Below are 15,202 nucleotides of genomic sequence, written 5' to 3'. Positions count from 1 at the left end.
AATATAGTAGGTGGCGGTATGCACCTTAACGTTGGCCTGTAACCGCCAGAAAACTAGAAGAAGAAGAAGACTGAATCGATTATGCAATTATTCATCCGTGCGTTATGGGGCGCTGAGACCCACTGCGTTGCGCATCACCAGTGAAGAAGACTGGAAACAACACGCGAACTGGCAGTAGTTTGTATATGAGGGGGTTTATATGCTACTACCGAAAACAGGTAATGTCATATTTTTAAAAAGATGTCAGCTCATGTCTAGGATATAGTAACGCTGTGATACAAACTGAATCTTTTCTTATTCCAGCCAGGAAAGCTGAGTCGTCATGCATGTTTGTCAGCGGTGTGTAAGTTTGTTGCTCTCGAGGCCTTTATCTGCAGCTCTCCAGCACTCGACTCGCGCACTGCATCAGCGCTCACATCTCACACTGCTGCAGCACAGCACCAGACACACACTCTCACAGAGACACAGCAGACAGACATGGAGACACTTCGCGGACCACCAAGCTGCTTCGCCAGATGTCTATAATAAGATTGATCTTGCGCAAAAAGAGGTTGTGCCATTAAATTCTGACGTGCATCGAATAGGTAAGTAAAGGTATGTATTACAGGTGCATCTCAATAAATTAGAATGTCGTGGAAAAGACATGCTTGGATACAGCACTCTGTGAACAGCCAGCTTCTTTGGCAATGAATGTTTGTGGCTTACCCTCCTTGTGAAGGGTGTCAATGATTGTCTTCTGGACAACTGTCAGATCAGCAGTCTTCCCCATGATTGTGTAGCCTAGTGAACCAAACTGAGAGACCATTTTGAAGGCTCAGGAAACCTTTGCAGGTGTTTTGAGTTGATTAGCTGATTGGCATGTCACCATATTCTAATTTGTTGAGATAGTGAATTGGTGGGTTTTTGTTAAATGTGAGCCAAAATCATCACAATTAAAAGAACCAAAGACTTAAACTACTTCAGTCTGTGTGCATTGAATTTATTTAATACACGAGTTTCACAATTTGAGTTGAATTACTGAAATAAATGAACTTTTCCACGACATTCTAATTTATTGAGATGCACCTGTATATCTACTTGTTTATGAATCCCTGATTGAATTGTCATGCTCATCATCTGTTTTGCTTTCTGTAGATTTGGATGCAGCTGTGCATACTTCACCGCTCCAGGAAATCAGCGAGGAGGAAGCAGTCCAGATCCAAGTACCTTATGCCCTTCCACCAGAATCTTCCACACTCAGACCTTATGTGGATAAATCAGAAACTCTCAGCAAACTGGTTCAGCTTGGTGTGTCTCATATCTTAAGTAAGTTATGTTAGATTATTCTGGATTTGTCTGATCTTTTGGTAATTTTCCAGGTGTCAACCTCTGGAAACTAGAACAGAGACCCAATGTGGGTTCCATGCTGGTTAGACTTGACTTCCATGCCGATGTTGCACCCAGCCTACTCTTCCTCAAAGATCTGGGAGTTGAAGAGTCTAAACTGGGCCAACTGCTCACCAAGAACCCATTCATCCTCACAGAAAGCCTGGACAACCTTGAAGCCAGGTCAGAAAGAAAATATAATACTATATATAAAACACTGTAGTGTAAAACTTTTACAAACTAATTAGCAGCTTTTAGAACGATTTGATCCTTGACTTAGCATTGAAACTTCTCTCAGGCTGCTTCACGGTTATCATGTTGATAGTGTCACATTTTCTTTTAAAGGTTACCTTATTTCTTTGGTCTGTTCATTTTAAGGGTGTCCTACTTAAAATCAAAGAAGTTCAGTAAGCAGTCTGTGGCTGCTATGGTGAGCAAAGCTCCATACCTGCTTAACTTCAGTGTTGAGAGGCTCGACAACCGCCTTGGATTTTTTCAGAAGCAGTTGGGACTCAGTGCTGAGAAGGTGAAGTGGAAATACATATATTTTTTTTATAGAACAAAAAAGGATCACTGCTTATATGCTTATAAATATTTTTTGTTTAAATCTATAATGAAGTGATTTTCACCTACATTTACCATGAGTGTTGTTGTCGTGATTTTTGCTTTAGGCCCGAGATATTGTGACTCGCCTACCAAAACTATTGTGTGGCAGTTTAGAGCCAATTAAAGAGAATCTAAAGGTCTGACACTTTGTTGATTTGTTTTTTCTTCATAATATATATTTCTATTTTTTTTATTGTGATATTAAATGTGACAGGAATTCATTTATTTCTCTCATCCAGGTTTGTGAACTGGAGTTTGGATTTCGTGGAAATGAAATCCAGCATATTGTGACCACAGTTCCTAAAGTTCTAATAGCCAATAAAAGAAAACTCACCCAAATATTTGACTTCGTTCACAACACCATGGATGTTCCACACTCACTTGTTGCAAAGTTCCCACAGGTACATATTATTTAGTCCTTTCATAATGGTTTGGTTCGAAGCCCTATAAATGCAAATGCAGTTTAGAGTTTATTTATAAATTTAGAGTTGTGATCGTATGTACAGATAGAATAATTTAACTTGAGGCACTTTGCATAGTATTTCTCTTTTGTCAGATAAGAGGAATAACGGGTGTAATAAATGTTAAATCGAAATTTTCCATGCAGTGTAATATGTGAGTTTGCTTGATACTGTGCAACATGCAAATTGTAATTTTTTTTACTTTGTCAAAGGTCCTTAATGCCAAATTTCTTCGCATCCGGGAGCGACACTTGTTTCTAGAGTACTTAGGCCGGGCTCAGTACCAACCATCTCAACCCAACTACATCTCCTTGGATCGCTTGGTGTTTTTGCCTGATGATGTTTTCTGCTCAGAAGTAGCATTAGCCACTCTTGAAGACTTCGAAAGATTTCAGAAAAGGTTGTAGATGTACAGAATAAATGGAATTATGTTTAATAGTTGGGTTGTATGAACATAGTTTTATAAATAAACATTAAAAAGTTAAATTGGTTATAGTACCAGTTCATCTTTTATCCTGTGATGATATACTACATTTTAATAGGAGGCTGAAAATGACCCTTGGTGTACTTGTTTAAGTCAAATTATACAGGTCTAGATCTAAAACCAAGTTTGCCACATACATTTTAAGCGAAAAGCTGTAAAGTTCAGACTTTTTTTCCATTATTCATTTTTTTTTTTTCATTTTTTGTGTATTTCTGTGAATGTCACATTATTAATTTCAGATGAAATACAGATAGGAAGTAACTAATTTCATTTGGGTCTGTCAGACCTCAGTACTTTTTTTAACCTCTGTGATCTTCTTAAAGAGATGAAGATAATATCCTCCACACTTCACATACTTGAGGTGAAGCAGAATAATGTTTTTAAATATTAAATTAAAAACACGGGGAAATGAATCTGATGGCAAGCAATCCAGCTTTTGGAATGTGTTCCTCCAGTCCCATGGAGAAACGTGTTGATGCAGTGGCTTAAAAGTTGTTGATTATATTTTGTATAGGGACTTATCTTAACCAGTATAAGTTTCATAAATATGACAGCCTCCTAGTATAAAGGAAAAGGGGCGGGGACAGAATCTGATGGCTTGAAATCCAGCTATCCGAATGTGTCCCATGGAGACATGTTGATATAGAAGCTTAAAAACTATTGTTTATGCAGCATCACTACAGGAAACACTAACCTAAGAGGAAAAGTAAGAGCAACAGGCTTTCACACGATCACTGGTAACCGAAAAATCTAGTAGGCGAAAAAAATAATTTCAAACAATGTGCGCATTCCATTTATATGATGATTAGAACACAAGACTTTTTTTTTACAAGTCTTTGTTGCCTGATATCCACTCTCGTTAACAATTTTCTCGCTTAAATTGTACATGGTTACCAGCAGTGTCAGTGAAGATTATGCGTGCATTTAAATATGCTACATGTGAAGAACATAAAGAAAACGTCATTATCCCATTTTTATTGTACGTAATTTATAATCCAGCTGTAGATTTTAATAAACTATGCAAAATTTGGGCTAAAGTATTTATCTATAAAACCCCTGGTGTGTTAGACATTTTATTCCAAACGTGTTTAAAATGACATTTCTATCATATAATATGTTGTGGAAAGATGACTCAGTGAAAAAAAAAGACTTTATAAAGTCTAGCCATGAAGTATAAAGAATGTTGGGATTAGAGAGATTAAATAAAATCGTGAGAATGTGGAAAAAAAAACAGATCAAGAAAAATTACGAAAAACTAAATCTTTCTAAAAAAAAATTGTGACAGCCAATGACCCCACGCGGTCACATGCCGAGAAAAGCTGATTGCGTAATCACCGGACGAGACATCACGTATCCCACAATCCTGTGCGACTTTCCCAGTGAACAGAAATGGCGTCGAGGGCACCAGGTAAAATGTTGTGTTATTTGTGTGAGCGTTTTGGAAAATTGCGAGCGTATGAATTTGTTGCCATCATTTTAAAGAGTTATTATACCACCTGCCTGATTTCTGTGCTATTCGTATTACTGTTTGTTGACGAGGTTGTTAGTTTAGTCATGTAAAGCACTGGTGTCCTCTACTGTGTGTCCCCGTCTGTCTCCAGCGGGCTGTACGTTACCGCTCAAAATATGACTATGTTCTGATTCCATTCCCACGTAACTGTCTATTTATGGCCTAATTAGTGGAAACGATGCATTAGGAAGAATAAAATGCCCCGTGATTCAGTCATTGATGGTTAACCGGGAATACAGGTGGTTAACTGAATCTAATGTCAGCTGGGACATCATGTTCCATCAGTGAATTTTCTGCTATAATAACCCAATTCCCACCTGTCATAAGCTCCAGATCCGTTAACCACAGAATACGTTTAAGTCATGTTGCTTTAAGGTGGATGACATTTTAGAATACTTGCCTCGTTACTTATCTCTAATTTTGGGTGTTATGTATATTCCTGTCCCTGTACAGCGGCAACCAGCAGGCTCATGGTGGGCTTCAGGAAGTGGTACTACAATGCATGCGGTTTCAACAAATTTGGTAAGCAGTGCTTTCTCTTTACAATGCAGACAAAGCATTATTTAGAACTTGTGACCTTCATGGACTGATATTTACATAGAAAACAAATGTACCAATTTCTGTGTCATTACATGTCATATAGGCTTGATGCGTGATGATACCATCAATGAGGACACTGATGTGAAAGAAGCCATTCGTCGGCTCCCAGAACAAGTTTACAATGACAGAATGTTCCGTCTCAAGAGAGCTCTGGATCTTTCAATGAAACAACAGGTTCTTCCCAAGGACCAGTGGACTAAATATGAGGAGGTGAGAAAGCATGTTAGCTTAATGTATTCTAATTTTAGCTGCTTTTTCTTTGAGTGTCGTGTGCCTCGATAAATATTTTTATGACCCAAAGATTTTTAGATAGTGTTCCGATGTTTTGACATCATATTTTGTGTATTTTTTTTAAATATGAGAATTTCATATTTTAAGTGATCAATTGACTGAAAAAAAAAATCCCATGTTTTGTCATACAAATGTAGATTGTAGGGAAAAACATGCATGCCGCTCTTTTTCATGTAATAAAAGTGAATAGGGACAGACAGATTTGTCTTGAATGAAAAATTTGTGTTTGCACATTTTTCTATATAATTTTATTCACCATGGGTTTGGAAAATACATGAGATATTATTTATGGGGTTAACATAGGTGTTTGTTAATGTACATCTATTTAAGCATCTGCTTAATAAATGTTTTTCACCATTAATATTGTTCTTTGTAGGATGTGCATTACCTTGAGCCCTATCTGGAGGAGGTTATGTGTGAAAGGAAGGAAAAAGAGGAGTGGGCAAAGAAGTAGGATGAGTGCGAAGAGACTGAAGCTCCTCTTTGGTGTGATGTCTGCTGTCTTGTATTTAAGAGAAAATGTATAATGTGACGAGTCCCTATACTTATTAAAATTTCCTTTCTGACATAACTCTTCACATGCCTGGTTTTTTTTTTCTTTTAAATGGAACAAAGTAATGACAATTTTGTAGTCAATGAATCTTTCAAAGACAGTTTAATGGGATGTTACAGTAGACTCCAAAGATAAGGCCATTTGTTTAAATACAGACTTACTTTAAGAACAATAAATGCACAATATACAGTGACTGTACATATAAAGTGACTTTTCAAGATTTTTCAAGACATGTAAAATTTCATAACTACAGTTTACCTTAAACAGTGTTCACTATTCATCAGTTACAAAAGTACAATCACACAAATAAATCCTGTTATGCATTTACAGCTGTAAATACTTTGAATTCTTTATTGCACACCTTAATATACATTACTACACAATTGCATGCCCATGTATTATTTGTAGCAACTGATCTTTTTGTTTCTGTTATTCCAACCTTCATATGTGCTGTGGATTCATTAAAGTCACATTAGCTCTTTAAATTTATGTAGAAAAAAAAAATGTAAAGACAGTATTTTAAGTTTTATTTTTAGCATGTCGATGATACCAATACTGGGCTGGTACAGAAATACTCAGTACAAGTTGTGTTATTAATACTTTACGTATATGTTATGCATTCATTATTTTAAATGCTTTATAAAGTAAATATTAATCACGGCTATTATTGCATTATTTCCTCCTATACGTTCGGAGTTGGTAAGATTTTTATTTTCAGTTGGTCAAGGCTGCATTTATTTGATCAAATACTGTGACAGTAATATTTCAATTTGAAATAACTTCTATTTGAATATACTTTAATTTTATTCCTGGGATGGCAAGTGCATTTTTAGCACTCACTCCATCATTCTTTGCTCTCTCCGTTGGGTAACACTGTTGACTGTGTCAATGAAGTTTCCAATGACACTGTTGAAGGAGTGCAGCAAGGAGACTCCCAGCTCATTGCTCGTCTCATTGATGTCAGGATCATAGGCTCCAAATAATGGCGTGCAGACTTCTATATGTCCTTTTCCCTCCCTCTCTAGGATGCCAACAAGTTCGGTCTTGGCTTGTTGGAACTTCTCTGTGTCATAATTTATCAGCATCCTATCATCCAGTGGATAGGTTACACCTTCAGGATAACAGTCACGAGGGACAGGCAGCTCAACATATCTGAGACAATATGTAATACAATCAAATGACAAGGAAAACAACCAAATAGATATCAGTGAACACATGGTTTTACTGTACCTCAATGCAGGAAAACCCAGTGCCAGCATATTGAAAAGATGGCACAGAGCAGGTGTGCTCAGTGGATTACCCAGGATCTTCAATTCCTCTAGCCCATGACAGGGTGTCAGTGCTTGTGTGAGCAGATCCAGTTTATCATCATCCAGTCCACACTCCTCCAGACCCAGACTAGTGAGTGTGGCACAACAGCGATGCAGAAGCTTCCGGAAGGTGTTGGGGAAGAGGTCGGCTACCTCATGACCGCTCAAGTCCAGCTTTACTATGTGTTCACTGTGCAGGCTGTTGGCAAAGTAGGCCATGTCCACTGCGTTAAGACTGCAGTTTGCTAACTCAATACACTGCAGTGGAGTATTCAGTGGACTGGCAAATCAAACAGATTATAGTTACTCAAAACAAGTGTTTAGGAATTATCTCAATTAAGATTAAGCATCAAACTGCAATAGTGCAATTTACACTAAATTCAGTTAACAATACTATTAATTTTATATACATGTTATATAATATTGTTTATTAATATTTAAAAAATATTAAATATCTAAGTTTGATAGAATGCAGCATTGAGATCCACTGAGAAAACTTTTTAGTGATTTACTGGGCAATACAATTTTTGCAACTCTACTTCACATCTAGAAGTCTCAAACTTACCAAGCCCGCATTTATTTGATCAAAAATACAGTAGAATTGAAAAAAAGAAATACAGTAAAATTGAAATCAACTCTTTTTCTATTTTAATATTTTAAAAATGTAATGTATTCCTGTGATGGCAAAGCTGAATTTTCAGCAGTCATTACTCCAGTCTTCAGTGATCCTTCAGGAATCATGCTACTGAAAAAAAAAAAAACATTTCCTTTATTTTTATTATTTCCACTATCAATGTTAAAAACTGTTGTGCCGTTTAATTTTTTTTATTTTTTTTGGAAACCGTAATTTTTCTTTTACTCTTTAATGAATAGGAGGTTCAAAAGAACAGCATTTATTTGAAATCTTACATTATAAATGTCTTTGCTGTCACTTTTTATCAATGTAATGCACCCTTGCTGAAAAGAAGCATTATTTTGTAATAAATAAATAAATCACTGACCTCAAAATTTTAAACAGTAGTGCATATATACAAATCTATTGGATACAACAGGAAATATATAGCAAACTTCACAATCCATATGAAGTTCCAGGTATACATTATTTAAAATGCTACATCTGCTTCTGGGGTGAATTAATATCTTATGGGTCAGATTTTGTTTTGGTACCATAAATCACTCTGTCAATATACACCTATGAGACGTGATGTTTTGACTGTAATAAGACACGTGTGCTGCTATTTACAGTAAATATAGAACATATTGTGTTGCCAGAGTCATGTCCTGGCCTACTTCAGGTTTGCAATGGGACAGCTGTCTGCAGTCAAGCAGTCACACAACAAACAGAGAGCCATCCAAACAACAACAACATGCTAGACAAAATGGCTTGATATTAAACAGCTGATTAGACTGCAAAACCGTCAAATAAGAGTGTCAGATCTTATATTTAAATTAAAAAGATACCTTATGGTAACTCCCATCCAAAATGCTGGGGTCAGTAAAAAAATGTCTATCCAAAAAAATATTAAGCAGCACTGTTTTCAACAATGATAATAAGAAATGTATATATCTTGAGCACCAAATCAGCATATTAGAATGATTTCTGAAGGATCATGTGACACTGAAGACTGGAGTTGAAAAATTCAGCTTTGCCATATCACAGCAATAAATAACATTTTAAAATATGTGACCCTGGACCACAAAACCAGTCATAGGGGTCCATTTTTCTTTGCCATCACAAGAATAAATCTTAAAGGGGTCATCGTATGCCCATTTTCCACAAGTTGATATGATTCTTTGGGGTCTTAATGAAAATTCTGTAACATAGTTTGGTTAAAATTTCTCAATGGTAGTGTAAAACAACACCGTTTTTACCCTGTCAAAAATCAGCTCTTTTCAGAGCAAGCTGTTTTCTTGCATGCTGCTTTAAATGCAAATGAGCTCTGCTTACCCAGCCCCTCTCTTCCGAGCCAGTAAACTTTAGGCGCATTCATCGTGAAACTTGCTAACTAGCACATTATTAGGAAAGGCGATTTGTAAAGATTCATTAAAAAACCTTACACTCCTTCTGGAGGTGAAGCTGGATCACGAGTGATTCACGCAAAGATAGATGCATTTAGGTAGATCGGGGGTGCATTCCCTTCAAAAACAAATGTAATCCACTGCGTCTTAAAGGTGGGGTAAGCGATTTCTGGTAGCCAATGTTAAAATTTGAAATCACCAAAACAAACACGCCCCTACCCCAAAAGGGTCTCGCCCCTATTTTGATAGTTCCGCCCCACACATAAGTGCACAACCCAGCGACCGTGTCTACACCTGACGTGAGCGTTCCACTCCTTGAGTTCTCTCCAGCGCTGGAAAGCTCTATTTAAAGGTGGGGTAAGCGATTTCTGGTAGCCAATGTTGATATTTGAAATCCCCAAAACAAACACGCCCCTACCCCAAAAGGGTCTCGCCCCTATTTTGATAGTTCCGCCCCACACATAAGTGCACAACCCAGCGACCGTGTCTACACCTGACGTGAGCGTTCCACTCCTTGAGTTCTCTCCAGCGCTGGAAAGCTGATCCGATATTTACACGTGTCCTACTTATTGCCTTAAGCCTTCTTTTGTTCCGCAGACGTTTTCCTCTTTTGTTTTTTAACCGCCATCTCTATCTTTCTCTTCGCTCGGCTCGGCTAATGTCCGTCCTGTACACTGAACGCACTCTCCTCCACATCATGAGTAGACATGCCCCTTACTGCTGATTGGCTACAAATTTGTTTTGCTATTTGGCCCAAATCAGTTTTCTAAAGCGTTTTTGAAAAATCGCTTACCCCATCTTCAAGCGGCTCAGATGTCGGGAGTAAATGACGACTGCTATGTTCATTATTACATCCAATAACAGAACACCTCAATCGCTTAGGAGTCATTCTTGTCTACATCTGCTCCGGTGGTGAAACAATGGCGGACTGATGACAGTTCACTCAGGGCAAGTCTGAGGTAAGACACCAGTTCAGTCTGTGCTGAAACGCTACTGTCAATCAAACAATCGTGGGAGGGGCCTGTCTGTGTGATGTCACATCTGAGATCGGCTCGATTTGAGAAAGGGGAAACGATTTAACGAGATTTTAAAAAAACTCTGGGTGGATCTTTATCATTATAGGGTGGTTGTGTACACACACTGCCAACACACATTTCTGTTCAAACGGCTTGTAAAAGTGCATGTGGCATCCGATGACCCCTTTAAAAAAAATTTAGATTTATACATCATCTGAAAGCTGAATAAATAAGCTTTCCATTGATGTATGGTTTGTTAGGATAATATTTGGATGACTTACAACTGGAATCTGAGGGTGCAAAAAAAAAAAATCAAAATATTGAGAAAATCGCCTTTAAAGTTTTCCAAATTAAGTCCTTAGCAATGCATATTAATCAAAAATTATGTTTTGATATATTTTTGGTAGGAAATTTACAAAATATCTTCATGGAACTTGATCTTTACTTAATATCCTAATGATTTTTTACATAAAAGAAAAATCAATAATTTTGAGCCATACAATGTATTGTTGACTATTATTGCTACAAATATACCCATGCTACTTATGACTGGTTTTGTGGTCCAGGGTCACATATATCAAAACAGAAAAGTTATTTTAAATTTAATAAATTGTGTTAATATTTCACAAATGATGAAATATGAATGAAAAATATGTAGGAATTTAAATGGCAACTGTGGTCACATTATGGTTTTATAGTCATTACCTCAGCAGTTTCCTCAGATGTCCTGTAAGTGTGGAGAAACCCAGATAGAGCTCTCTCAGTTCAGTCAGTTTGCTCATCAGCTCACCCAGAACTCCCATGAGGCCCTCGTCCTCCAGACCCAACCTGTGAACATTAAAAGCCTGTGCAGGAAACGTGAGCGAGCGCAGCTGTGGGAACTTCAGCTGGGAGAGCAGTACCTCAATGTGTGGAGCCTCCAGATGTACATTGTGCACCACTTCCAGCTTCTGCAGGCCATGTGATTCCACTAGCTTCAGAAGGTAAAAGAGGTTCCTGAGGCTCAGCGAGTCCACACGCAGACCTACAAAGTTCAGTTTTAATGGGCAGTGTCTGCGCAGCAACAGAGCCTGAGTCACCACCTCATAGTTCCGTCCAGTAACAAATGCATCCAAACGCACATCTACCTCCACATCAAATGCTGATGGTGCTGCTTGTCCGGCCTGCATGGACACCATAGTCTCGTAGCACATGCGGGTAAGCAGCTCGGTTCTTGCCCAACGGCCAAGAGTCCGTCTGCAGGGACAGACCTGGTGTTCTATGTCTTGCAGACCGATTAGATCCACCACACGTAACATTTTTGCATACGTGCTTGGAGCTTGAAGCACATATTCCCTCAGACCTGTGAGAATGGCCTCCAGACAGAGCCTGCAGGTGCGGGATGTGAGATCATCTGGACAGTCCACTGTCCTGCCCAATAGTTTGCGCAAGTTGATCTCTGTCAGAGGCCACGTCTGGACCAAGTCGTGGAGCATTGTGGCCTCCTCACGCAGATAACTGGCTTTGAAGAGGATTGGGTAGAGATCGTAAGACAAGCAATGGAGGTTCTTACACGCATTTGGGCCGGTTTGAACAAAGCCCTCGGCTGCTAGGAACTTCAAGCTCTTCATGGCTGTGTTTGTCAGCTCCCAAGATCAAGGAATCTTCTTAGAGCTGTCAGCCTTTAGGAGATATGGAGTGTTTCTTCTGCTCTCTTTCAACCAACATATACATGTGCGTCAACCCAAGAACAGAAGAGTGCTGAGCGAGAGCATGAGGAGGGAGAGTTGAGAGGGGGTTAGTTATTTATAGAAGCAGCTGTCTCATATACTCTCATGACTAACAGGCAGAGGTTAAAAAGCAATTCAATTTTGGCCAGCTGGAAAGAAAAAAAAAGAGCACTCTTACCTAGTTTACCTTACCTTAGTTTGATTGCAGCATATAATCATTGCTGTTAATAGTGTTCATCGTTTGATTACGTCGTTAACTGAATTTTACCGTACATTTCTTCCATATGTACATCAATTTGACAGTCACCACTGATAAGCTACTACTAAATATATTGTAGAAACGTAATTTTCTGAAAGCTGCTTTGCAACGATTTGTATCGTGAAAAGCGCTATACAAATAAACTTGAATTGAATTGAATTGAATTGAACTGAATTACCTGTGACCCATCAATGGTTACATTCTGTGGCTGTAGAAAAAATCAGGTATTTTCTGGGTCAACCATTGAGAATTGTGTTAAATTAAGTCATCTGACTAATTGTGCTGTAACTAGGATATATTTTCAAAAAATAAAAGAAACTTGTATTTTCAGTAGGCTACGCTTGCTCGCAAAAGTGTTGCGTTCATCCAAGAAACATTTTTGCGGTCAGAACTTTCGTGATGGAAACATGGAAATAATGAAAGAACAAACTTTTTTGCACGTAAACCTTAAATCAAAAGGTTTGATTTTTATCTTTTTATCATTATATAATTTTATCTTAATTTCTCGAGGGGAACTGAAGTTATTTTCAGGAGAACAATTTTTTTTAACTTTTTTTTCTTGAGAGAGAGAACACAGAAGTTTTCCAAGTGAATGCAAATGCATTGAAATATATATAAAATAATATATATATAATAATATATATTTAAAACAAATTTTTGCATCACCATGGCCCTTAGGGTTCCAAAACTTTTCCCCTTAAAGGTGCCATAACTTTACTGTTGCTCTGCGACATTTGGTGTGAGGATGGAACATTTAAACTTAAAAAAAAAAAAAAAGTGCAATTGATTGTCTCACCATACAGCTCCATAAAAGTGCATTTTATCTTAATTTAATATTTTATTTAGCTTGGTACATTATGCGTTTCGTTGTTTTAACCATGGTGTCAGCAATAAAACATGGCATTTTCTAATATAATTAATATAATATTAGCAGCCCTACTCAGAACATAAACATGCAATATGGTTATAAAGATTACCTTTGGTTTAAAAAAAACACTGATTGCATCCTATGAATATAAGCAAGCTGACTTAAAACTACATTAATGGTAATATTGATATACATAATAACATACAATAGGACTGGTCATGTGTCTACAGTCTAGCAAGCACATTCCTGAGCAAAAAAAGTTTGTTGCACCTCACAAACGCAAATATTACAATCAATATTTTTTAGAATGAAGCATATACTAACATGATACATTTTCCAAACCAAAAAGTCCGCCAAATGCACTATAATCTAGGGATGAAACCAGTTTGGACTATTCTGCTTATAACCACATGGAGGAGCTGCACACCAACATAATGAATGCAGGCTCATTCTACTGACTGAGATTATATTTTTGTGCAGGTGCAGTTCTCATATCATCGAAAAGAGTGGTTCGGCACCTTTTATTGCAGAAATGATCAAGCTGTGTGTGTTTGGCAGATGAACCACCTGCATGTTAGTTTTTACAGAGAAAATAACACTGCTTATGAGAGTTTGCTACTCGTCATTCAGGAGTTTTTCAGAACTCTTACGCAGAGTGGTAATGGTGATGATGGTGATGATGGTGGTGATGGTGGTGCTCATGGTGATGATGGTGTTCGTGTCTTTGAGGAAGGGGCATAAAGCCCCCAGGAAGAACAGCTGGCCCCGGCTGTAATTCTCTGTCATGGTTGTTTCTGGAAGGTGATGCAGTCTCACGGGCTCGGGCACGCATGCGTTTGCTGGAGCTGTGCAGCAGAGGTTGCTGTTGCTGTTGCTGCTGTTGGGATGGATGGCACCAGGTCATAGGGTGATGCCCATGGAGCTTGCTGGGTTTGGTTGTGGCTCCACTATACCCGACAGACTTGCTGCGGTTGCGGAGTGACCTGAGGAAAGGAATGGATTTTCCAGATGACTCCACGGGGTTGCAGGTCTCGGGTTGAGAGCGACGATGATGGTTACAGGAAGAGCTCTCCTGAGGCTGCTCCTCAGCACAGGTTTCTGGAGCTTTGATAGTAGAATAAATCATATTTAAGAAAGCTTTAAACATCTAGAATCTTCTAGAATTAGAACAGAATAAACTGAATAAAACTGGCTTTCATAAAACTGAGCTCAGCAATTTTCACTGGCCTTGCTGAAGTTCAGAGAATAAATATGAAGCTATCACCTTCAAATCGAGAAGTGTAGTTTTCAATTCCAGCCAGATCTAGATAGTGGTTCCTACGTTCTGTGTTTTCATCTACGGAGTACTGCTTCCTTTCCGAAACACCCAACTGATCCGAGTTCAGTTGTCTGACAGACAAAATAATACAGTATTATTAAATATTGTGTTGGTAATAGTGTTAATGTTAACTAAAATTATCAAAAATTGTTTCATTAATTTAAAATAAGCTTAAAATAAGAAAACTCAGAAAATTAGAAATGTTGCCTTGGAAAATAGCTAAATAAAACAAGTTACATTTACATTTAGTCATTTAGCAGACGCTTTTATCCAAAGCGACTTCTAGATGAGAAAAAAAGAGCAATAATATGCAAGTGTATATATATTTTTTTTTATTATTATTTTTATATTTTTTATTATCTGTGTTTTTTGTTCTGTCACTGTCATTCTGTTACACTGTGGAAGCTTCTGTCACGAAAACAAATTCCTCGTATGTGTAAACATACCTGGCAATAAAGCTCATTCTGATTCAGATTCTGATATAAATAATATGTATGTGACAAGTCACGGATAGTCTAACGCAGTACACGTAGCAAGGTTTTTTTTATAATAAATAAAAAGAAAACAAGTAGATAGAATAGAAAAAAAGAATACAGAACATTAGCGTTAGATCACTTAAAAATACAGGTGTTTAAAAGGTTCTTAAGAGCGAAGAACCATTTTTGGTTCCACAAAGAACAATTCAGTCAAAGGTTCTTTAAAGAACAATCTCTTTTTTACCTTTTTATAACCTGAAGAACCTTCTTTCGCCACAAATAACCTTTTATGAAACAGAAAGGTTCTTCAGATGTTAAAGGTTCTTTATGGAACCATTTAGACAAAAAGGTTCTTCT

The 15,202-nt window shown here is 37.6% G+C and overlaps 4 protein-coding genes across 5 annotated transcripts in view; 2 read left to right on the top strand and 2 right to left on the bottom strand.

Moving 5' to 3' along the window:
• The first annotated feature begins 90 nt into the window (after positions 1–90).
• mterf3 (mitochondrial transcription termination factor 3) lies at positions 91–2,918 on the top strand. Its single transcript, XM_016441910.1, has 8 exons — positions 91–218; positions 304–584; positions 1,135–1,287; positions 1,359–1,548; positions 1,744–1,891; positions 2,037–2,108; positions 2,211–2,372; positions 2,645–2,918. The coding sequence occupies exons 2-8, from the start codon at positions 323–325 to the stop codon at positions 2,837–2,839; spliced, it is 1,182 nt and encodes a 393-aa protein (XP_016297396.1). The 5' UTR covers positions 91–218; positions 304–322; the 3' UTR covers positions 2,840–2,918.
• Positions 2,919–4,227: 1,309 nt separating this feature from the next.
• On the top strand, positions 4,228–5,888 carry uqcrb (ubiquinol-cytochrome c reductase binding protein). Its single transcript, XM_016441911.1, has 4 exons — positions 4,228–4,324; positions 4,880–4,948; positions 5,070–5,236; positions 5,694–5,888. The coding sequence occupies exons 1-4, from the start codon at positions 4,306–4,308 to the stop codon at positions 5,769–5,771; spliced, it is 333 nt and encodes a 110-aa protein (XP_016297397.1). The 5' UTR covers positions 4,228–4,305; the 3' UTR covers positions 5,772–5,888.
• Positions 5,889–6,633: 745 nt separating this feature from the next.
• Positions 6,634–11,934, bottom strand: lrrc14b (leucine rich repeat containing 14B). 2 transcript variants are annotated; one of them, XM_016441854.1, is made up of 3 exons: positions 10,921–11,934; positions 7,101–7,460; positions 6,634–7,022 (listed from the first exon to the last, which is right to left on the bottom strand). In XM_016441854.1, exons 1-3 carry the CDS (start codon positions 11,823–11,825, stop codon positions 6,707–6,709), a joined length of 1,581 nt encoding a protein of 526 aa, XP_016297340.1. In that variant the 5' UTR covers positions 11,826–11,934; the 3' UTR covers positions 6,634–6,706. The 2 variants fall into 2 exon arrangements, with proteins under 2 accessions (XP_016297340.1, XP_016297341.1); XM_016441855.1 differs by having other exon boundaries at positions 7,101–7,379.
• A 1,471-nt stretch (positions 11,935–13,405) lies between these two features.
• LOC107654672 (protein naked cuticle homolog 2) overlaps positions 13,406–15,202 on the bottom strand; it is an 11,316-nt gene continuing 9,519 nt past the window's right edge. Inside the window, exons 9-10 of the mRNA XM_016441853.1 lie at positions 14,316–14,440; positions 13,406–14,155 (exon numbers count right to left, since the gene is read on the bottom strand). Of these exons, the coding sequence (XP_016297339.1) occupies positions 13,698–14,155; positions 14,316–14,440 (583 nt within the window). The 3' untranslated portion in view covers positions 13,406–13,697. The remainder of the gene's footprint in view (positions 14,156–14,315; positions 14,441–15,202) is intronic.

Source organism: Sinocyclocheilus anshuiensis, unplaced genomic scaffold, assembly GCF_001515605.1.
Source record: "Sinocyclocheilus anshuiensis isolate Anshui unplaced genomic scaffold, SAMN03320099.WGS_v1.1 scaffold195, whole genome shotgun sequence".
Lineage (NCBI taxonomy): Eukaryota > Metazoa > Chordata > Actinopteri > Cypriniformes > Cyprinidae > Sinocyclocheilus > Sinocyclocheilus anshuiensis.
Note: the sequence above shows the minus strand (reverse complement) of the source record. Positions and strands in the feature narration are given on the sequence as shown.

What these genes read in the sequence shown, in the direction of transcription:
- mterf3 (XM_016441910.1), top strand. Translation starts at nt 323, where the DNA reads ATGCATGTTTGTCAGCGGTGTGTAAGTTTGTTGCTCTCGAGGCCTTTA. An exon ending in TTCTGACGTGCATCGAATAG is followed by an intron (nt 585 to 1,134) that starts GTAAGTAAAGGT and finishes TGCTTTCTGTAG; the next exon opens with ATTTGGATGCAGCTGTGCAT. An exon ending in CAGCAAACTGGTTCAGCTTG is followed by an intron (nt 1,288 to 1,358) that starts GTGTGTCTCATA and finishes GTAATTTTCCAG; the next exon opens with GTGTCAACCTCTGGAAACTA.
- uqcrb (XM_016441911.1), top strand. An exon ending in ATGCGGTTTCAACAAATTTG is followed by an intron (nt 4,949 to 5,069) that starts GTAAGCAGTGCT and finishes CATGTCATATAG; the next exon opens with GCTTGATGCGTGATGATACC. An exon ending in AGTGGACTAAATATGAGGAG is followed by an intron (nt 5,237 to 5,693) that starts GTGAGAAAGCAT and finishes TGTTCTTTGTAG; the next exon opens with GATGTGCATTACCTTGAGCC.
- lrrc14b (XM_016441854.1), bottom strand. Translation starts at nt 11,825, where the DNA reads ATGAAGAGCTTGAAGTTCCTAGCAGCCGAGGGCTTTGTTCAAACCGGC. An exon ending in CATCTGAGGAAACTGCTGAG is followed by an intron (nt 7,461 to 10,920) that starts GTAATGACTATA and finishes TTGATTTGCCAG; the next exon opens with TCCACTGAATACTCCACTGC. An exon ending in CTGGGTTTTCCTGCATTGAG is followed by an intron (nt 7,023 to 7,100) that starts GTACAGTAAAAC and finishes ATATTGTCTCAG; the next exon opens with ATATGTTGAGCTGCCTGTCC.